Here is a 24,350-nt window from a genome sequence, read left to right as displayed (position 1 = left end):
CCAGGATCACACAGGCCGCAAAGAATGTACCCCTCCTAATTTCCCCATTTCTTTTCCTCTCACTTTACCTCTGCACTTTCTTCTAAATGACTCCCCTAAGCAGAAACCAATTTCTGCTTTAATGTGCATATTTCAAGTCTAGGCACCTTTTTCAAACCATACTTCTTTAAAAAAAAAAAAAAAACCCATTCCTTACATTATTCTTTTCTCAAGTATTAAATAACTAAACACATTCATACATTGAAACAGTAATTATTTAAATAATAACTATTAAAACCATGCTAACATTAATTCATTAGTCATACCACTTTTGTCCCTTCTATTACAAACTATAGATGCATTAATGTAGATTACCTTGAGAAGTTCAAGTCCTGCACGAATAGCAGTATCAGGACTTACACCCTCCTCTTCATCATCAGCTGTCCCCTCTATGGATTTATTCATTAATTTTACTAGTGCACTGAAATAACAGACACAAAAAGAAAAAAACAAATGAGTGTGACAATGTACAAAGATTATTTGGTTTTGACAATAAATAAAGGGAACACAATAGTTCATTATGGGGGGAGGTTTTGTGGTGTTTGATTTTTTGGTTTTGTTTTGTAATCAAGGTATTCAATCATTTCTTCTCCTTCTGAGTTATGCTTTATACAGACTTAATTTTTCTAGGGAGAAGGGGGAAGGAATAAAACAACCAAACAAAAAACCCCAAAGAAAACCCACCATGTTGGCAGCATTCAGATCTAAACACAGTTGCATGAGTTTCAGAATGCAATTAGCTTGCCAGACAGTCTCAAAAGAAATCCAAACATTCTCTTACACAATCCCACAAAAGCTAATTACTTCAATTGCTATATGCAGGACTGTTGCAGTTAATTATGTGAAAATTATGATCGTTCCGCAAATAGCAGTTTCACCAGGAACAACTACTGTTTTTTTAAAAATCATTTGCAGACAGCACAGCGAAAAAGTATTAAAAACCCCCGTAAAACTGCATCCTCTGCAAGCCCAGCCACCCAGGCTGCTGGAAACTAAGACATCTGCATAAAATATTTATTTTTAAAAAGCTATTTTTTACTTCTACGACAGATTAATCTAAATCCCAAGAAAATACCCCCTTTTTTTAAACTCCTCCCCCTGGTCATTCACATCATCTTTATAATCATTATGAGTTAGTATGATCTTTGAAACTTACCTAATGGCTTCTGAGTCAATATGTACAGGGGCAATTCTTTCCAAGAGAAATTTGACCATTTCCAGAAAAGGGTTTGTTGGCTGCTTAGGATTTGCAAGTTTCCGGGCTATCTCTCTCTACAAGAATGTTAGATAGAAACAAGAACTGTATTTATTTTACTTACGTCTTAAGCATGTTGAATAAGCTAAATATAGCCACTTCTTCTAACCACAGACTGTCTATACAGTGAAACATACTCTAAGGGGGGCTGTTAGCTCCAGATCTTTATCACATTATATTGAAAGCAGACATGCTTTACAAACTATGTGAATGCAAGATGCATTTAGGTTTCTAAATGTTCTTCATTTAGAAGAGTTCTTCACAGTTTCTTAAGGAATTGCAAGCCAGATCCAAAACAGAATCAAGGGAGACCTAAGTGCAATGTAGCTGCAATTTAAATATCTACATTGACAAGAGCAATGCATAAATCTGTAGGTAGCCCTGTTGTATATGTGAGATTTCATAAGAAACAATGAAAAAACAGCACTACTTGCAGATGTGCAGAAGCACTACACTACCTTTGCTACAACAGATGTTCAGATCCTATGTACTTGCTTTGGATCCAAAAATCTGGTTTTCCCCTCTGAATGCCCCAGATGTCAAAAGCACTAAATTCAGCTGCAAACCAGCAGAAGGTGAACAAGAAGTTATTTTCTGTTTGGAGCATAAGTCTAAAAATCTCTCAAAGAAATGACTTCTTGACATTCCTTCTCCTAAATGGCTGAATGCTGCAGACCCTACAAACTAGAAAATTGTTCTGTTACGCTATATTATTTTCAGGAAGAGGGAAGAAACCTTCCTTTTGAAACTGCATCACTGCATTCCCAATGAACAAAGTTTACTAGCTTAGAAGGAGATATACTTTCTACATCAAGTGATTTGGACGTAGTTCTTATGGTCATTCTGTTCCCTTCCCAGTACAAATTTCAGAGTATAATATTTGGCTTGTTGGTACTCAGAAATTTTACCAGTGTCAGAAGACAATTTAGGAACCACAGAAGAGACACTATGGTAGTCTTTTAGATTTCACTCTTGATGCTTGTATTTCCAGGAAGGAATAAAGCTTATGTTTTCAGGAGGAAGCAAGATAGTGATCATAAATTATATTTTCCATAATCTCTACAGGTTAACCAAAAAGGTTTTTTATGAAAATCAGAAAAATATAAAGATCATGTTAAAGTACCAAAAGAGACCACGAACTCCAAAGAAAAAGGTTTAAGCACAAACATTTGGAGTGTGAAAGTTTGCTTTTCCATTTCCTTACCACACAGACATCTGCCTGTTTGCAAGAACACGTAGGGCTAATTAACAGCTCAAGCTGGGACCGAAGTTTCTCATCGTCTCCCAGAACCTGATTGAATTTCTTCACAAAATCTTGTGCTTTTCCAGGATCTGGAAGGTTTTCTGTATGATTAAACACAATTCATCATAAGATAAGTCTGTTACTTCAGTATGCCAATATTCACAGAAAGACAATTTCCAGGAATGCTGCAATAACGGTTTACAGAACACATTAGCACTTACTTGCTATGGTCATCAGCTTTCCAAACATGGCAGCACTGTTTGCTTCTGACTGAGGACAACAGCAAAAACAAACAAATCAGTGATATGTCCCTTATACAAATATACCTTTAAGCTGATCTGTTAGCTCTCCAGCACTACAGTCTACTCTGGAATCTTATGTTTTATATTTCTATTTTAAGAATGAGCACTAGAATAGTATAACAGCATCACTAGGAGCTACTACACATGGAAAAAGGGGGGAAAAAAATCTTGCCATATCAAAGAGCTAAAAAATTTCACTAATTCATGTAACAGATAAAAGTAAGCTGTTGGGGAAAAAAACCTCAATAAAACCCCCCAAACAATTCCTCCATATCCAACTCCAAAACACACCACACCCCCAAAGGAATTCCCTTCTATTTAAAGTTTGTGGTAGTTTGAAGATATGCTTATAAAAAAAAAATTCAGTATAAATACTCAAAAACTTTGTTTTCAAGCAAACAACTAAATCATTGCTTTACAACATATTCCACTCTCAAAATACACTGTAAAATGAAAACAAAAAAAGGTCTGTCAAAAGCAGACAAAAAACATGCTGATCATTATTTGTTTTACTTTTCCCAGAGTTACTGACCAGTAATATAAAATAACAGTAAACTTAAGGAGGCCATATACATTTAAACATTACTGAAATCAACTTTACTTCATGAGAACAGAACATTTTCTACATATAGAAATCAGCGGAATAATAAATTCACATTGCACAAACAATAATATAGTATTAAACACCCCCCAATAAATTCGCCTAGCAGGTCCATTGTATAAAGTATTAATATTTTCAAAACCGTACAGTGGGTTGCTTATGCAAGTCTAGTAATTCTCGTACGTGACTCCTTAGCATGTTCTGGCACTTCCACATCTCATTCAGTGCTCTGCAAAAGTGCAAAACCAGAAAAGAAAAGCTTACCCATTTACCCATGACAAGAACATGCTGGATGTAACATAAATAACCAACCCTGTTTACTAATACAAGCACAACATCTGCTAGGTACAATCAAAACCTACCAAGTATTAAACAAACCTGTTCCAAACAAGGTGGAACTGATTTTCCCTTTTTACAGAACATCCTCTCTCTTATTATTCTGCCTGGAACAATTTCACATATGTGGGACAGCCACAGTATGTCTCACAAACACACAAATCATCTTGAAACTAACATTTTCCAACATAAAACACAGGCCAGTATAAATAAGAATTCAGTAACAGATACCTTCATCATGGACCCTAATATAGAGCCCATCTAGAATTCACTAGTTGGACATTTTTAACTCTGCATTATGCTCACTGGATGAAAACATATGGATAAAACCAGTCTTCAAATATCAAGGTATTGTATTAATGGACATGTGAATTTTCTATATAAAAGAGAAATGTTTTGAAATACTCCTGCAAATAATGCTAAGCATCAATTACTTATAGTTTTACTTAAATGCTGATACTACAAGGAAGATCATATAGATGTTGGAAAAAGCTGAGAAAGCAAGCATTTTCTCAATAGAAACTATACTCACTTGACAGCATTTGGGTCCAAGCTAGCATACAAATAGTACAAGCACTTCATTCGCTCTTCCGTTTCCAAATTATGTGGAACGAGATACTGAGCAAAGATTTTTTCTACTAATAATCTGCAGAAAAAGATAAAAACTGTACGTTTCCAAAAGTGGTGATAACTTTTAGACAGCTGAAAAGCCCAAGAAATATCGGAAGTCATTGAAATTAGATTTTTCATCAGAGAATACAAAAAAGTAGTGGTCTTTTTCTCATCTGTAAAGATCTTTTCCACTGTTGATAGACTAGCAAGAACTGCTTCTTGAGAGCCTGTCCATGTTCTTTCATGTTCACCTTTAAGAGGGAGTAATTGCTTTATGTCACCATCCAAATTCTCTTTTTTCTTTAGGCTCTGAGAACCATCCTTTGTTCACTCTCATACAAAAGACAGAGGGATACAGAGAATGAAGAGCCCAAATAGAGAAGAAAAATGAGTAGTTTCAAATGTTTTGCTTTTTTTCCTTAGTTTTATCTTAACCCTTCCCCTCAAGGATACTTCAGATTTTTACTGATGTCAAGTAACATCAAAACCATTAGAAAGTGAAAGAGTTAAGGATATGTGGAGAAAATTTGTTCTGTTCCACTTCATGCCTGAATACTGTGTGATACTTCACTATTATTTTTGAAAGAACTTGTGTTGTCCTATGCACACAATGTAAAATACTCCAAGGCTCAGACAGGTGTTCATTGTTACTCTTTATACTCCTCCCTCATTATGGAAGGAACACAGGCTACAGTTGGCCAATTATGACCTATGCTTGCATATTTAAAGGACTGGATGGATTCTGTTTTAAAATAGCATAGCATATCTACAGCTCTTCAGATGCTAAAAGTACTAACTTTCTAATTCTGAAAATTATGACATTGAAATACATTATTATCCCCTAAGATGGGGAAAACAACCCAAGGCTGTGACTGAGCAAGAACTTCGTTGTCAGTCTAATTTGATGGAAAATTCATAAAATCATAGAATAGTTTGGGTTGGAAGGGACCTTCAAGATCATCTAGTTCCAAGTCTCCTGCCATAGGTGGGAACACCTTTCACTAGTTCAAAGCCCCATCCAACCTGGCCTTGAACACTTCCAGTGCCGGGGCATCTACAACTTCTCTGGGCAACCTGTTCCAGTGCCTCACCACCCTCACAGGTACCAAACTGAACTACAGAAACACTGAAAGTCAGGCCGCCAGTCTTCCAGTGGATACCCACAGAAGAAACAGTATACAATCCATACCTACTAATGAAAAGACCAGATTCAATGGCTTAATCAGACATTCAGAAGAAATCATGTCAAAGAAACTCAGCTTTGATGACATAATCTTTGTTTAAAACTCCTTGCCTCACTTCCCTGACAGTGTTCCACATTTCTCATGAGCAGGAACACTGAAAACATCTGCACCATTCAGTATGGAACTTCTGATTCATTCTCTGCTCACCATCAAACCTGTGTACTGACAGCAAGTCATGAACATGATAGGAAAAACCCTCACAAATGAATCTATCAAATATGCAAATTAAAGTATATTTGATGCCTATACATATGCAGAACCAGCTTTGTTTAAACTATGTAAAGATTTCCTCATTTTTCACTATTTGATACTTCTACCTCAGCAGACTTGCAGTGTAATTATGATCAGCCAGATAAACAAAGTAAGAGCCTTCAACACTGCAGTGGTAAGAATTCACTATCATAACTGGCAACTGAAGGAAGCTGTTAGCCTATTCACTAGTCACTAAGACTAGTCACCAAGATTATGAAACATACTGAGGTAGCAGACTGTATAACTGAGATGCTAAAAAACATTATGAAGAAATTTCCAAGTCTGCAGTATTAAAAATCTAGTCTGAAATTCTTTGTGTGATCTCGGAGTTTGGCTCTCCTTATGAAAGCAAAGAATTAATAGTCAGAGTTGAAAACTATCTTCCAAAACACTTTCCTTTAAGCCAAAATATTATTTCAAAAAATTAAAGGGACTGAGTGACAGAACTGGTAAGACTAGACAACACCAGAAGCACCTTGGTATTTCTTCAGCTTTTGATCTAACTGAAGGGTCCATTTCTACACAGCATACCAAAAGGAGATTTCTGTGCATGTACTGTGGTACATAAATGCACAATACTCACAGATCATGGATTTTAACACTGTAGTTTCTGGGAAGTAGTATTACAAACAAGAACTGGATATAGTAAACAAGAAATTTGACAGGTTTTTCTTCCATGCAGTAGTTAGCTAATGACCATTTAGTATCATTGCAGTAAACAGAATGAACACATGACCAAGTAATGCAACCGTCCTGAATATCTTAATGATATAATATAATGAAATACATCATACTTGAAACCAAAAATACGGGATGAGATATAACAGCTTTTCAGGATAAACACATATTTGCAGAGTATTTTTTATGACTATAGAAAATTAAAATTAGGGAGGCTTAGGTTGACTCACTTGTCATCAATGCTATTTTGATAATATATGTGCAAAAGTTTATCCTTTATCCAGCTCACTTTCTCTGCAGCATCTTTTCCAGCCTCTGCATGAAGACAATACTTCTTGTATAGCTGAGCAAGCCCCATCATAGCTTCTTTTCTTACTCGCCACTTGTGGGGGAAGAAATACAAAGGAGGTGAGGAAGTGGTTATGGTAAATAAGTCCCAAACATACATAAAATACAATACAGATACAGAAGCATGAAAACAGACATATTCTGATCTCCTACACTTAAGACACTTCAAAAGCTGAAAAGTGCTGTTTAGAGCCTCTAAATGAGAATTTGTAAAGACTACACAAGGGGTTTCTTTCCTGTACTATGCAGATTAAGTATTGCCTATACAGAGGAATCCAGTAAACCTCTTGTGCTGAGAAAAGAAAATCTGGGAACTAGTTTATTTTAAAAAATACAGCTTAACATGTATGCCTGAATAAGTTCCAAATACCGGCTGAAGAAGGAAGACTTACCTACTCAGAGACAGGCACGAAGCAAAGGTGGCAGCCTCCCTTCTCCCCCCAAAGTCTTACACTATCTTACAGCACACTTGTCTAGAAATGGGAGATCTGGAGCTCAGGCCTAGCTAAACCTGACAGAGCTTGAACTCAGGCCACTTTCAGGACAGTGGGAAAGGCACTTCTTGCTGAAAGCCTCAAACTAACCACAGTAAGACTCCAGGGATCCAGGAAAAAGCCAGACTACAACCTCCACAGCTGGAATTCCTGGGTTTTCATCCTTGCTTTTGGTGGTCACTACTTTATTCCCTCATGTAAACAGGAAATGTCCCGTTATTAACCACTTTAACAGACCAGATCTGTAAGCTCTCCTATGCTGATTTGTGCAAGGAATCATATTAAACCAGACTGACGATTAATCTAGACAGAATAGCGCCTCCCACTGAATTATACAGACAACCCCAGCAGAAACTTGTTTCCCTCACCATTTAAAAGAAACGCATGAAATTCGAACTGAAGAGAATTTTTTCCAGAACGCACCAGATATCAGTTTTGGTCTTGACCTCCAATGACTACCAACACTCAAATCATTTCACCCTGTCAAGCATAAATGTAGATACTACTATTCACATGGTGCATCGTTTTTTACCTCTTTTTTTTTTTTTTTACACCAAGGGTTTGTTTTAATAACACTAAGTGATACTGCAGGTTAAATTTCTTAACAGTTTTACTGACTGTCTTTTCTTACAGGGCAAAGAAAACAAAAATCTTGAAGATAATATGCTATGTTAGCACAACAGTGTTACACACCACTAGCTGTTGGAGTAGGTTATATCAAGAAGATGGAAAAATGGAATTGTGTTTCACTACAGATTTCTTAAATATTAAGACCACAAGTAACAGGCAATGACTTTGACAGCATATAGTGTAATACTCTGTTTTCAGAAAAAATGTTTAGATATAGATTTAATTGTTCAACTTCTCAACCATTGTGATCTAAAGCACATTTTAAAGAAAATAAAGGTCTGAAAGAGGAAACATTTTCAGAAAAGTATTAGTATTTTAATGTGTTCAGATATACCCTTAGAATGCAATCAGATTTCCTATGCAAGACAAGAAGGATGGCAAAACTATCACCAGAAGACAATGGATTAAGGATTGCAGTGAATGATTCTAGAAAAGTTAAGCCTAAAATGAAAGCAGAGTACTTAACAAGGGGTTGTAAGGAAAGAAAGTCTGGAGTGTCAATAGATTCCTCATCATTGAAACTGCTGTAGAGAGTATAAGTCAGAGCAGGCAGAAAGCCAGTTTCAGGCAGAAGACGAGAAGACAAAGGCACTGGACAGAATCCTTCAGAGAATGCTTTGAGGCACGATGGAAGCAAGTCACTGAACAGCAGATACAGTTTGGAGGTGTGGGGAGGGGGGGTGGAAGAGTCAGGTGCTACTGAGAATTACATACAGTAGGGTAAAAGATGCAGGCAACTGAAAATAAAGGGCAACATGATGATCAGCTTAAAAGTGAGCTGATCAACAGACTCAGGTAAGAGAAGTACTACCCTGATATAATTAACAAACTGATTTTGACAGTCCTAGCTTCCTTGGTTAACCAGCATAATTAAACTCCCTCACTGAAGACTGCTGGGCTGAGTTTTTTTTTTTTTTAATAAACCTGTTACTCCATTTCAAGACAATCCTACATGTCCTGGAATTGCTAAACTGTTCCTTATATAGAGTTAAGAATACTGACATCTAAAAATCTTTCTCCTTCACCTGGAAAAAGCCACAATGGTTTTTAACAGTCACAGAGGAGCAGTCAGCAAAACTAACACATGCAGAAAAAAAATGTGCACAGAGAAATAGAAGATGGGAGTCTGTTCTTATGGCGTCTCATTCTATAGCTTCTGACTTCAAGCTGACAAGGTAAAAAGCCTGTTCTCACAAAGGGACTAAGTCCCTAGGCCACAAAGGCTGTTGAGAGAAACTGAAACAGAAGTCAACTGTCAAAACTCTTCTCTAAGTTTTCAGGTTCTTAAAGGTACTCTAGTATAAAGGAAAAAGTACCTGAAAAATTTTTTGAAGCATATAAAAAAAATAAAATAAACTTTTTAAACGCCTCCTAAAACTAACTGTTCTGAAAAGTAAAATCACTGGAAAGACCCTAGAGACAATGCTCCAATGGAAAAATTCCTCACCATTCTTACCAAACACTGGATTCCAGTTTCTGGAAAGCACCTGTTCCCAGAGTTCGTTTTCCACCTGGAGGACCAGTAAAAATTGATTTGAAAACTACAGATGTTAAGGGGGTTATGTGTTTGTTTGGGTTTGCTGTTGTTTTTTAACAGCTGTAATCATCATTGTGCAAATGCCCATACAGCTCAAATTAGTAAGGATGTTTTCTAAAAAACAAAGCACTGTCTTTTAGCCAAAAACTTTAACTCTAAAAAAGTTATTAGTCTATCTTTACTAATACCATGCCAATTAGAATATGGTCAGGAGAAAAAAAAATAGATTAAGTAAATGGTGTAACAGCATTATTTAAATTTAAATTTTCACACCATTTTATAAAGAAAAAAGGCAGAACTGAAATAACAGATTAGTGTGTTTAAGCAATCATCATTTTACTTCAGCTTATTGGACAAATACTCTTTTTATAGTAATACCTATACTCATTTGACAGATGATTGCAGGCCTGAAAAGAATTAGATGAACTCAAAAGTGATGAATGATCACTTAGGAATTTGCAGTAGATTCGCCCACCAGAAACCTGGCTACAAGGGGTAAATATGTAATGTAATTGAGTTCTTTAAATCAAAAGAATAATTAAAATAGGTGTAATGCATTCTGACTGGAACTCCAAAAATCTTATATAGAAAATACAAAGACAGTTATATCAACAAATCAATACCCCCTCAGAAACTGCAGAAAAATCCTAAAGAAAAAAAAAACAACTCTGAAAGTTCACAAGGCCTCCATACATGCTTTATAATACCAATGATATGCATAAAGACCTGCTATATTATTACAGTCTACTTCAAATGCTAATATTTGTTGTATTAATTCCCAGTCAGCCCTCAAGTTTTCATTTCTCCTCAGGATGTATTTGCATTAAAGCTCTCTCCAGAGAATTTTGTAAGAGAAACATCAACTAAAGGTGAAATTATTTGTCACTGGTGAGTGCCTGAAAAGGCACCTAACCTTGAAATTTAATGTATTATCAAACCTATGCCTGGTGTGAAATAACTCCATCAAACATGCTAGGAACATTAGGTAGTACCATGCTGGGTTTAAGGTTACATGAACCAAAAATCCTTAGCTCCACAGAAGGAGGTATTACAGTGGTACAACTGCCTGCCTCTTACAGATGGCAACATGCTAAAGTAGAACAGAAACACCATGTGGAAGACACAGTAACAATCTTCCCATCTTAAGTGAGAGGCCCAGTGGGAAGTGGTGGTCACACTAAAAGTTTTTAGATCTCACAAATGATGTTTGGACATGTCTGTTTAATGGCTTAAAAATAAGGAAATAAGGTGGTCTTAATCCCTCCTGAGAAACATGCAAGGTCAAGCTGCAGGTACAACTGCTTTATAATAACAAACATACTCAAAAATCACAATTTCATTCTGTGCAAAGACAACAGACATCCTCTTCTCAAAATCCACTACAGTAACATTCTCATTTTAAAAGGGGAACATAAAAAAATAGGAAATAATTTAAAAATAATTAAATTAACTCTCTAGAATGACATAAGTTCTAGGAAAAGATGCCACCTATCAAAAAGGGACAAGAGTGGAAAAAAAAAAAAAAAAAAAACAACAACCCAAAATCAACGTTGCACAGAGAAATTTGCTCTTAAAACATCACCCTCTAAAGAGCATGGAGCCACATCTGAAAGAGTGTAAACGGCAAAGAGTATAAGCTCTGGCAAGTTGGAGATAAAACATGGCAAAAGTTTCAGAAACAAATTATTCAAAGCATATTAGTTAAACATCTTCACCAAAGCCTCTAGAAGCAGGAAGCCTTCCAGAGGGCTGCAAGACAAACAAGATCTATTCCAGGAGGTCTGAAGAGCTTTCTTATGGTGTCATCAGAAGACATTTTAAAACAAATTCATAAAATGAGCAGTGAGACCAGGCACTATCCCATCCATGACTTCTACAGGCATGTAGAAATCATACACCAAATGCTAACTTATCCTGCTATTGCAATCTATCAATAAACAGACTGAACACAGCAAATATGAAAGAAACTGAAGGGTCCCAAGAGGAACAGCATGCCACTCACCAGAGCATATGATTTTGAATGGGCAAACAGGTTGAAACAAAACAGTAACAACAACAAAGAGCAGACACTGCTAAAAAATTAAGTTATTGCACTACATATAAGTCATTACACTACAAAATGGGAAGTTTTGCCCAAGAAAAATTAAATTTTAGCAGAACCACAAGTATATCAGTAAAATGCATTAGAATACCAAAATCCTTCCATCAAAGTCTCACACCAGAGGATCTCAAAATAAAAATGCTGTTGTGAATTAATTATTAACTAAAACGCAGGGGACAATGACAATGGGCGGAAATAAATGACTGGTTTTCACAATGATGGGAACAAAGGGACCTATTGATGGAGTCAGAAGAGAACCTTTGAGACTTAACATATGAAAAGTTACTAGAAAAAATAACTGAACAGTGTGTATAAAGTTTACTGAGGTAGTAAAATCTGATCTTGTAATGAAGAACTGCAGAAAAATGTCAGGCTATTGAATTGTTACAGTATGAAATGAAAGAAATTCATTTCAAGGCCACCTGCATTAACTCTGCATGTACAGTATTAGGCAAATGCATCATATAAAATTATTCAGGAAAAAATACTGAAGTCAACATGGATGTCTTCCAAAACTGTCTGCTCAATGCTCAAAAATAACATAAATGTAGAATGTTAAAGAGTAAGAACACAAAAATTATCATAAGCATGTACACAACACAGTGCACACCTTAAATGCCATGGCCTAGTCTGGTCACCTTGGTTCCAATAGGATATAGAACAACCAGACAACAGTGATCAGAAGCATGCAATAATCAATTTATGTGGAAGTCAATCAGGTGATTCTTTAGTTTAGAAAGCAAAGGAGTAGAGAAGATGAGGTATATATATTTCTTAATCGTAAGTGGGTCATAATATTTATTATTTTACATAATGCAAGAACAAGATACCCTGTGAAATTACTTGACAAGTTTAAAACAAACAAACAAAGTTACTTTTTCTATAACGCATTATACTTGAATTTACTGATGCAAATGCCATGGATTTTTATAAAGTCCAAGTAACTTAAAGAACGAACTTGGTAAGTTCATGGAATAAAGCTCCATAAAAAGCTATGATGAATGTGAACAAGCAGATTTAAGAAATCCTTAAATCACAAATAGCTAGAAGCCAAAACTGACTGCTGTGAGAATTCTACTGGGCTATAGGGACCTTCAGCCTGAACATATGTAGCAATTCTTAGGTTCTTACAACATGATTGTGTTCCTCACAAGTCAAATGATCTGATTTGCTTGACAACACTTTCATTCCGTAATTTGGAATCTACATTAAGATGTTCTGTAAGAAAACTGGCTTTCCCCCACAGCATTCTGGTTAATAGCCAACTCCAATTCTATGGTGGCTTTTGTTTCACTTTTACCAAATTATATTAGAACCAGATATTCCTGAAAATGAAATATTAACACTTACCCGTTTGTCTAGCGTTCTTTCCCTTACAAAGCCAAGCAGCTGGTCATTGACTAAAGAAAGATCTCTCTTGCCCGCAGTAATAATTGTAACAATAACATCATGTCGAATGGCTTCTTCTGGGTCATGTGATCTAACCTTCAAATATTCTGTTGCGATCAGAAACAATGAAAAACTTGGCTTTTTATGTAGATATGACGTATTCTAATTTATTAATCATGTTAAAACAATTAAATGACAGTCACATATCACAAGCATATAATCTATTAGACACATAACTGCCTACAGGAAACATCTGCTCCAGCACTATGTTAAATGTAAAGCAATTATACAACTGTATCAGAATAATGTAAAAGTGCACAGCTTTTACAGTAACCTCATTTGCAGCAAGTGAAATAAAGCCGATTAGAATTTACAAAAAATAAAAGGAGATGGGAGAGTGAGAATAAGCAGAGCAGACACACTTATTCCCAAAGAGCCAAGAAGGCAAATAACTGAAAAATACTGACAATTCCTGTAGGTTAGCTTGCATCAGAAGAACAGTATTTTCAGTTAAGCTTGAAATTCTGCTCATAGTGAAAAAACGATGCTGAAGTGAATGAAGAAACTTCACAGTTTAGATTAGCACAATGGCATTTTCTAAACTCCCTGCAAGAGAGCACTGGGGAACACACTGATTTTTTTTAACAATAAAGCAAGATGTGGCACCAGTATTTGCTTTGGCTTGCCAAAAGTTTCATTAGAATCTGAAAATACTTTAAAACTCATCCTGAAATGGGTAGCTTCTTAAAAGACTCACTCTAAAAAAGTCCACACAATGTCACACTCCTCTGCATTTATTAGCTAGCATTAGCCTTCAGTAGAAAGCAATTACTCAGTAGTCAGCTCTTCCATCCAGCATCAAGCATTGGACTTGATATGTTTTAGAACTCTACAGCTGTGTACAAAAATAATTACATTCTCCATTGCTCATTTCTTAAATTATTCTAAACCCCTGTATAAGCATCTCACCAGTGAGGTCTTTTGCTAAGTCTGGATGGTTCATTAAACAATGACTGGCGAATTTCACACTCTCTAATCTCACGGGGACATGGATATCATTGAACCTAGAGGGACAGAAGACGATGAATGTTAACTTTTAATTAGCCTTGCAAATCAAGATTATTCTCTATGTAGTGACATGTGTTGATAACATGTTATATAGAATCATAGAATAGTTAGGGTTGGAAAGGACCGTAAGATCCTCTAGTTCCAACCCCCCTGCCACGGGCAGGGACATCTCACACTAAACCATACCATTTAAGGCTCTGTCCAACCCAGCCTTGAACACTGCCAGGTATGGAGCATTCACAACTTCCCTGGGCAACCCATTCCAGTGCCTCACCACCCTTATATCTTTCTTCCTTTCTTCCTTATATCCAATCTAAACTTCCCCTGTTTAAGTTTTAACCCATTACCCCTTGTCCTGTCACTGCAGTCCCTAATGAAGAGTCCCTCCTCAGCACCCTTATAGGCCCACTTCAGATCCTGGAAGGCTGCTATGAGGTCTCCAAGCAGCCTTCTCTTCTCCAGGCTGAACAGCCCCAACTTTCTCAGCCTGTCTTCATACAGGAGGTGCTCCAGTCCCCTGATCATCCTCGTGGCCCTCCTCTGGAATTGTTCCAGCAGTTCCATGTCCTTTTTATGTTGAAGACACCAGAACTGCACACAATACTCCAGGTGAGGTCTCACAAGAGCAGAGTATTGGGGCAGGATCACCTCCTTCGACCTGCTGGTCATGCTCCTTTTGATGCAGCCCAGGATACGGTTGGCTTTCTGGGCTGCGAGCGCACACTGAAGCCGGCTCATGTTCAGTTTCTCATCCACCAACACCCCCAAGTCCTTCTCAGGGCTGCTCTGAATCTCTTCTCTGCCCAACCTGTAGCTGTGCCTGGGATTGCTCCAACCCAGGTGTAGGACCTTGCACTTGGCATGGTTAAACTTCATGAGGCTGGCATCAGCCCACCTCACAAGCGTGTCAAGGTCCCTCTGGATGGCATCCCTTCCCTCCAGCATATCAACTGAACCACACAGCTTGGGGTCATCGGCAAACTTGCTGAGGGCGCACTCAATCCCACTGTCCATGTCAGCAACAAAGATGTTAAACAAGACTGGTCCCAACACCTATCCCTGAGGGACACCACTCGTTACTGGTTTCCAGCTGGACATTGAGCCATTGACCACAACTCTTTGCATGCGGCCATCCAGTCAGTTCTTTATCCACCGAGTGGTCCATCCATCAAATTGATGTCTCTCCAATTTAGAGACAAGGATGTTGTGTGGGACAGTGTTGAATGCTTTGCACAAGTCCAGGTAGATGACATCAACTGCTCTACCCTTGTCCATAAGTTCCGTAGCCCCATCATAGAAGGACACCAAATTGGTCAGGCAGGATTTCCCCTTAGTGAAGCCATGCTGGCTGTCACCAAGCACCTTGTTGCTTTTCATGTGCCTTAGCATGCCTTCCAGGAGAATGTGCTCCAAGATTTTGCCAAGCACAGAGGTGAGACTGACTGCTCTGTAATTCTCCGGGTCTTCCATTTTCCCCTTCTTGAAAATGGGGGCTATATTTCCCTTTTCCAGTCATCGGGAACTTCACCTGACTGCCATGATTTTTCAAATATGATGGCCAGTGGCTTAGCAACTTCATTCGCCAGCTCCTTCAGGACTTCATCAGGATTTCATCAGGTCCCATGGACTTGTGGATGTACAGGTTTTTAAGATGGTCTCGAACCAGATCCTCTCCTACAGTGGGCCCAAGGTCTTAATTCTCACAGTCCCTGTGTCTGCCTTCCAAGACTTGGTTGGTGCAGTCAGAGCTTTTGCCAGTGAAGACCAAGGCAAAGAAGTCATTCAGAACCTCAGCCTTCTCCAAATTCTGGGTAGCCAGTTCTCCCAACGGCTTCTGGAGAGGGCCTACACTGTCCCTAGTCTGTTTTTTATTCGCTGTGTACCTACAGAATCCCTTCCTGTTATCCTTAACTAACTATTCTAATTCTAATATTCTAATATTAACTATTAGAATACTTTTATATGGCTAAATAATACAATAGAAATGTTTTGTATTTACTTCCATAATGGACCTCATACACATTTTTCTGTTATTTCTTGTGAAATTAAGTCAGGACTAAAATTAAGGGATGGATATGCTACATAAGGATGAAATGGGTGTTTTTGTTCACTGACTTTTGAACTCTTCTCCATACACTGTTAATCATGTATGTGTGTATATGTTTATATACACAAATGAAATTATAAAAATATAAATTGCTATAACATGTACCATTTGAAAAGTTCACTTTTTTTAAAAACGATAAATTCCTGTATTTACTTACAAGGAAATTTCTCTTCACTCAATAAGTTAAATGCCAAATAACCCAGATGCAGCTGCAGACATAGCTGGAATAGTACGAAATTTCAGACAATGCTGGTATAGCTATTTTTGTGATTTCTGTTATGTATGTAATGTGCTATACATCTAACCTATACTCCCATAGCTGACAGCAATATAGCTGCAGTCCTTCAGGCTTCTTCATTCTAAAATACAACTATAGGCAAGTCTCTGCTTCAAAGATTTAACGAAAGAACTTGTTCAAATACAAATAACTGCATCCTTTAAGAACACAATGAAAATGCAGTACTATCACACAATTCAGGAAAAAAAGAAAAACCAAAGCAAACCAAAAAAATAAAATTCAGAATTCTATCTCAGTTTCTCTTACCGCCCAAGAAAGCACTGCCAAAGAGGACGGTTCTGTGTGGCCAGATCAGAATCTTTGGAGCCGAAGAGTTTAGCCAGAAGTCGAACAACAGCCAAGCGTTCTTCTCCATCATTGCTCTAAAAGTCAAAACATGAAAATAAAACTGTAAATCATTACCTGTAACATCTTAGTGATAATTTCTGGCTTCCTTTTCCTTCTGCTTTTGTAAATTAGACTAAAAAGCAAGTTTAAAATGATTTCTGATAATTCAGTCTCCCTAATTAGCTTATTAGATGAATATGAATAAAAATACACAAACACCTATTAAGTTAACATATTACAGCCATTAAATAGATGGGTTTGCTTTCACATTAGTTCTCTTTACGGAATAAACCCCCACATACTATAGTTTGAATAACATACATCCTTAATTTCAACAATGACTGATCTTTTGTTTTAAAACATACTTTCAGACTATTTTATGCATGTGGAAAAGACACCAATTAAGATGTTATAAAGAGATATGCACCAATAAAAGATATATGTCGTTTCACTAAATACATATTTCTTTGTTGCTTGTTGCCACCATACCCTGTATGTACATGCACACGCAGTTATTTGTCTTGTCCATGTACAATCATACAAAAGACAAAACCCCAAATCAGGATAAATTCACTTTTCAAGGATTCAAAAGAAGCCATATTAGCTGATCATGCAGATCTGAGAGAATATTTGGAAATACTTGCTATACTATTAAATATTAATTTCACAAAAGAAAAATCTGCAAATCAAAACTTAAGATGACCTGCATTTCATGAGACAAGCCAGCCAAAGCCTTATTACTTTACACATTTCAGGTGAAACCCAAAGATTAAGTACATATAAAACTTTTGAATTAAGCCATATGAATTTGTCATTATAATGATCATCTATTTTGTGCGCATAATAGCAAAGCACACAAGCGTATACCACTTTCCAATGTCCTTCCTTTTATTTTAAATATAAATGTAACATTAAGTGATAAATATAAAATTCTATCCCTCCAGTAGGACACTTACTAAATGTGCACTCTGTAATATCCACAAAAATTTTATCACTTGTTGGAAACTGTATTGTAACCTACCTTCAGCTTGAATTCAAGCTGTGGCATGACAGACAGCAGTAAGTGAGGATCTATGGCAAAAAGCTCTTGTATCAAGTCGAACACATGTTCTGATAAGTCACTTACTGAAGACTTTCCCAGTACCAGAACCTGGTTAAAAAACTAGAATCCAAACAATAATATTTAGCATATTTTTCTTCACTAATGCAAACACTATTTTATAAAAAATATTTTAATGCAGTATCATACTTTCATTCTTCATATATACCTTCTAATGGAAGGTACTCAATGCACATTTTCTCATCACATCAAAGCATTTCACCCTTGCAGTTTTGGCTCAAACTACAAACATCCTTCATAGTTCATTTCTGTTACTTCCATCAGGATTAATCCATGGTAATTTGATAATTCAAAATATCAGTAATTATCTCCCCAGCAAAATTAACAGCAAATGAAAGAACTGTTCATTTAAAATGCATATTCATTTAAAGAAAAGTTTCTCTGCTTTTAATCCATTTTAAAGAATGTCAGATGACTTTATGATATGTCCTGCAATATTGGCAATAATGTATCAATGCTGTCAGTGATCTAAGAAAAAAAAAAACCAAAGGTAGACTAAAACATGAATAATTTATGTTGGGTTTGTTAGATTTTAATATGCTTGGATACTTCCTACTACATACTGTGATTTAATATTATTTGAACAGTGCAAATGCTATGAAGCTATTATACACTTAAATAAGAAAGTAAGAAGAATATCAAATCAACCCAAAGGTCACTTTAAGCACCATCCTCCTCCCAGCTATGACTAATTACAAAAGCTTTAAGAAACTGGGGAATTTGAAAGTGTTACTTGTTAGTGAGACTTCTTGAACTTTCAAATACTTACTGATTAATCTTTTATGAATTTGCCCAATTCCCTTTTTAAACTACTATGACTTCTAAGAAATCTACTGGCTTCAGCACTCAAGGAATGCAACAGAATGGACCAGACTACGTCCCACAAGACAGTAGTTGCTGCTTTAATAGGCAGAACATACAACACTGACATTCAACAAAAGGCATTATAGTAGGAGGAAGATTTGTAAGAAACCCCCCAATTCTTCTACTGTTTATGACTAAAACAAGTTTAGGATGAAAAAAAAAAAAACCAACCAAAAAAAACAAAACAAACCCAAACCCAAAAAACAAAACCTAGTGAAGTGCTGGTAGTTTGAAACGTTTCATCCTGGTTTGTTCCAACAGGATTGTTTCGATGGTCACACTTTCACAGCCTAGATTTAGGGGCTTTATCTTACTTAGACTGAGATGAGTAAAAATTAATTTCCTTTTTACTTATTTGAAACACCTCACATATTTCTTTAACATCCAAGGTAGTAATATCCTATTTGGAAATGGTACTCTTGTAGCTGTATTGCAAAATGTATCTTTTATAAACATTTTTAATGTTTTATAATAATTTTTAAACAAGCTATCATTTTTAAACAAACAAACAAATCTGAAGAAAGTAACAAGAACACTTGTTAATTGTAGGTAACATGAATTAATTAATTTACATACATTGGCAATACACGGTTCAATGGTCTGGACCGTCCTTTTCAACAGGACTTTTGCAAGATCAAATGCTTGTTTATTAAGGTTCTGAAATAAAGAAAATATAACAATAAAATCTTAAAGAGACAAACTATTTCAGGTGACTCTACTTTTCTCTCCCAACCTTGAAAGCCCATGACCTTAGAAAGGTATGTTTTACCACCAATCTATTTGTTTTCAAAGCTGTCAAAGTGCAGTAATGTTAATTCCACAACTATAGACTTTAAAAATCTTAAAACTATTTTTTCCACACACTTAAGTCTAACCCAAAACCATCACTTCTGCACATTCTTTTAAGACTTCCATCACTCCAGTTGTTACCTTTAGCATTGCATTCATATCTATAAAAAGTTTCCACATGCAATCACATTAAAAATTGTGAAGGAACATTACCACACACATTTCAGTAATTAACTGAAAAATGAACAATGTCTAACTTGCTATTTAAATGTGAGATTTTTTCCCCTTCACATACTCATGAAAGGTACAACCTATAGCAAAATTCGGCACTGTCTACAGGGTAACTGTGCACTGACTTCCCCATAGACTGTACTGTATGGTCTGAGATAGCCCAAAGAAAGCATCCAAACTTTAGCAAAGTTAGCTGCAAATTTTCCAAATAAACATTTGATTACAACATAACAAATCGGAACATTGTTTTTATTACTCTTAAGCAAGATAAGGAATGCAACTGCATATCTGAAAAATGTGACTGTCCAAATCTGCACAAAATCCAATATGTTGTATCTATCTCGTCTAGGGATTAATGCAGCTTGGAGGAGAAGGGGGAAGGGCAGAGGAGAAAGGTGGATTAGGCGATTGCCCTGAGAATTATAAATGACTGGAGACAAAATACAGGTAAAGCCTAAGGATGACTGATTCTTGGAAAGACAGTATTTGGCAAGTCTACACCGAGAATGACTCCATGTTTTTAGCTAATGAGATGACAAATTGAAAGACAGTTCATCAACTGATAGCAATGAGAAATAAATTTCCAAAGGCTCCAACAAATATCTTCTCAGTCACCACAGCGCTAAGCTGATGGTCTCATTATAGCAGACAGACGGGTATGTTCAAGCTTTTCTTTCAAAAGAAAATACTGATTTTCACTACATGAAATACATGCTTTTAAGGAATAGCCTTGATCCTAAGAGTGGCAAGAAAAATATTCACTAAACAGCACTAGTTTTAAAGTTCATAAAAAGAACTACAGTTTCATGCCATAGGTGGTCTGAGCAAAATGTGACACACCATTCTGCTATTGAAAACATGGATTTACTGGAGGAGAGCCAGATTAGCACATACAGAGAGAACAATGCACAGTAAAACCACATTACTGATAGTGGAGGTACATGTGAATATAATTTACAGGCTGAGGTAGAATTTACTTCAGGTCTACGTACTGGTATATTTCTTTTTACTGCCTTACACAATGCAAGAGTTTTTAAAAAAAACAAAACCACCAAAAAAGTGGAATACATTATATCCAAACCACATTATTTCAGCTCCTTTACAAAGATGAACTTCCATTAAATCACACTGCTAATTTTATTATGTCATACCAAAGAATGACTAGTATGCAATTGCTTTGCACAGACATAAAAGTACCTTTATTATATGTTCTCTACAAGAAAACAAACTGTGCTTTTCAAGCTATGGTGCTTCTGATTTACATACCTACAGACAAACAATATAAACACAGAATTTCCTAGGAGATCTGTTCATGAAAGTAGAACATAAAAACTGCAGTCAAACTCTGTTTGGCAGTGCAAATGAAAGAACTTTCTGGTTGTTTGGGTTGTTTGTTTTTTTTAAACTACCATGGCAAAGCAGTATTTTAAGTTCTGTTGTTACAGGAAACAAACAAGTCAGAACAGAAAAAAACACTCACCAAAGTATGATACTGAGCACTGACTACAGCATATTATTTGCTCAGTTGTGATGGCCAAGAGCCAGTAAGGACTGCCCACCAGTCTTCTAAGAAATACTAAACGTGCAGTACAACCCAACATTTACACCAAGTTTTCCTCCCTCTTTCTCAGAGCCTTTTTTTAAATTTCCTTAATTAGGCAAAATTCTATGATTAAGCTAACAATGTTAATTAATGCTAAAGGATTATACTCACTTTTACTTTGCCTATACCAAGTAGTCATAATACACTGTTCAGTTGTAAAAAGTTTACCAGGTCTTCGCATCCTCAGAGCAATGCCTGGCACCTGACATACACATCCCCATTCCTGTATTTTCACTCCTGATCTCTACTGTCTATAGTTGATTATAAGCAACTTACAAAGACAGTGCATTTTCAAAAGGACTCTTTTTTCTACTGTTATGAATAAGATGCCTCCCTTCCTGTTAGCAGTTTTAATAAGGCATCACCTTGTTGCTGTCAGTAAAAATGAGCTGAGAGAATGATATTCCTACCTCATGGTCACAACAAAACAAATGCAAACTGAGAAGACATATCTTCATACATCCACTGCTGAGATTTTGCAAGTAAATCACAACGGCCATGGCTTAGTCACTCCTGTGATACACATTTCCAGGAATTCTCCCTCTTTAGGTAACCAAAGGAATTATCCCTGATTTTATATGCTAATTTAACTTTAATTATGTAGTCACAAATGGAGCTGCCTTAATTTTGTCATTATTTTAAATTAATAAATGAACAAACACATACCTGGCAATCAGAGTACAGTTCATTTACTGTAGCTCATAACTGAAACTTACTGATCTTCACACAACATTCAGTAAGAGGCACAAGAGTTACAGCAAGAGAATTTTCTTGGTCAATACAGGGCAACCCCAGCCTGTACCTCACTTTCCCTGATTTGACCGCTAAGGGAGTTGTGTTCATTCTCCTTTCAACTTTATCTACCCATTACCCTTCAATAACCATTGAAGTAAAGGTACTTCAAAAGCTCAACTGCGGACACAGTGACCAGGTAAGTAGTTTCACACAATGAAATCAGTGACAGTTCATGAAGCTGACTGTACAGGAGGCATCTCTGAAAAACCTGTCCAAGTAGCTGTGTAGATGGGCTAAGACAACACCAGCATGACAGTAGCAATCTGCTGGGAGGAGCTCAAATAAGACTCCTCTAGGAAGAGACAGGGGTCACTTATAAGTGAGTTAAAGACATGCCGAACTTCACAAAAGGCAGAATAATCATGGAGCTCATAAAGAATGGAACACTAAAAGCAACCGACTTAAAAAGTACTGTACTTCAGGTAATAATTAGGTTTTACTAAGAGAAAAGTTTAAGGGGGAAGATACTGAGAAAAAACAATCAACAAACCAATGGGGGAGGTGGAAGAGAGTCTGACTGGCAAGCCAAGGCAAGCAGCAAGCCACCACAGAGGTATTTGGGAATTATCTTTTTTCTATTTTTTCTTTGTTAACAAAAAATTAATACCTCACATCTTTTCCATTTAAAACAAAACAAAAACCGAAAAACCTAAAAATCAAAGCAACCAAGAAGCCTTAAGATACAATGTTTTCCTATTATATATTTCATTTGCTTGAACATACTTTATTACTGTTTCTGTACAGAGTTCCTGAGGTGCCAAGTAGGCAGAATCTCTTGATACTGAATAATCTAGCCACAGCTAATGAACAAAGGATATGTTCAATCCACTGTTTCCCCAAGGCTTTGAAAAAAACTAAACAAACAGCAGCTGTGATGGCCAAAGTGTGCGGAGAGATACACAACAAGCAAAAGGCAATAAAAATTACTGTTATAATGGTATACTACTATAATATTTTACTTTGCAGACCTTGTGTGCAGGAATGAGGTTTATCAAAATCGAGTCCAGCAGCTCCTGAGTTACTCCATCGCCTTCCATGATGATAGAACTCATCAAATCCAGCATATGCATTTGTACCTTCTGGTTGTGGCTATTACTGAGATGATAAAGAATATTATCAATACTGAATTTTCAGACCCTAACAAATACTAACAGCACTGTTAAGAAACAATGCCTAATGCTGTCCAGCTTGCCCTCCCTTACACTCTCCACATCTCAAAACTATTTTATGTGCCTTTCCTCTCTTACAGAAAGCTTCAAAAACCTCTAACACCCCAGCTTTGCTTTAAGAGAAACAAAAGAAGAAAGTAACAAACATGGAAATGTAAATGTAGATAAATGAGTCAGAATTAAATATACTGTAAAAACACAGGCCAGAAATTTTGAAACATGCCTACTTTTAGACACACCCCCCCCCCCATATTGTCAGTAATTCACACTCATTTGCTTTCCCTGCATCTCCTTGCTTGAAGGAATGAAGACTTGCTCTACTCAGTCATGTTTATTTGTAGGCTATGCAAGGATTCAGTCTACCCCCAAAAATAATGCTAGTTTGATAGTTTATTATAACTGAAGCAATTCCACTTACTTTATAACTGAAAAAAGAGTCCTAAAAAGCTGAATAAAAATTTCATTGCAATCTTCTAACTCAAAGCAGATGTTGTAAGATTTAACCCACGCTAAATTCTAAAACAAAAATAGGATATTAATGACATTAAAACTTCACATTAAGTCACATAAATATAATCATGTTAGTTACATTTTTTTCTATTTAAGGAAAAACATTATACAATAGATTGTAAACCTTCTGGGGAAAGAGACAAGATATTTGCTTTGCATACACAGAGCTCTTAACACAAAAGGGCTTTGCAATATACATCCAGAAAAAAATAAATACAGAATAATCCTATTTCTCATGTATAAAAGCTGATTGACAGAAATCGTTAGTGGAAGAAATACATGTTTCTTAACTTTTTTCTTCATGCTATGAAACAGTAGTTTTAAACATCAATAAAAGGTTTACAAACAGAATGCCTCTAAATGCACACTGATAAAACCCCACACTTCTTGTCACGAGTAGATTTTTCT

At 36.4% G+C, this 24,350-nt stretch overlaps 1 protein-coding gene across 3 annotated transcripts in view; it reads right to left on the bottom strand.

The window, feature by feature from the left end:
* Window positions 1-24,350, bottom strand: part of PDS5A (PDS5 cohesin associated factor A) — an 81,620-nt gene that overhangs the window by 25,638 nt on the left and 31,632 nt on the right. For all 3 annotated transcript variants that reach the window (XM_065698693.1, XM_065698711.1, XM_065698703.1), the window contains exons 5-18: window positions 23,851-23,948; window positions 23,232-23,358; window positions 19,422-19,502; window positions 17,883-18,023; window positions 16,781-16,896; window positions 14,031-14,125; window positions 13,023-13,168; window positions 6,793-6,944; window positions 4,309-4,422; window positions 3,588-3,669; window positions 2,759-2,807; window positions 2,499-2,638; window positions 1,196-1,311; window positions 355-460 (exon numbers count right to left, since the gene is read on the bottom strand). In XM_065698693.1, coding sequence (XP_065554765.1) covers window positions 355-460; window positions 1,196-1,311; window positions 2,499-2,638; window positions 2,759-2,807; window positions 3,588-3,669; window positions 4,309-4,422; window positions 6,793-6,944; window positions 13,023-13,168; window positions 14,031-14,125; window positions 16,781-16,896; window positions 17,883-18,023; window positions 19,422-19,502; window positions 23,232-23,358; window positions 23,851-23,948 — 1,563 coding nt within the window. The remainder of the gene's footprint in view (window positions 1-354; window positions 461-1,195; window positions 1,312-2,498; window positions 2,639-2,758; window positions 2,808-3,587; window positions 3,670-4,308; window positions 4,423-6,792; window positions 6,945-13,022; window positions 13,169-14,030; window positions 14,126-16,780; window positions 16,897-17,882; window positions 18,024-19,421; window positions 19,503-23,231; window positions 23,359-23,850; window positions 23,949-24,350) is intronic.

This window comes from Lathamus discolor, chromosome 1 (genome assembly GCF_037157495.1).
Source record: "Lathamus discolor isolate bLatDis1 chromosome 1, bLatDis1.hap1, whole genome shotgun sequence".
NCBI classification, from domain to species: Eukaryota; Metazoa; Chordata; class Aves; order Psittaciformes; family Psittacidae; genus Lathamus; species Lathamus discolor.
Note: the sequence above shows the minus strand (reverse complement) of the source record. Positions and strands in the feature narration are given on the sequence as shown.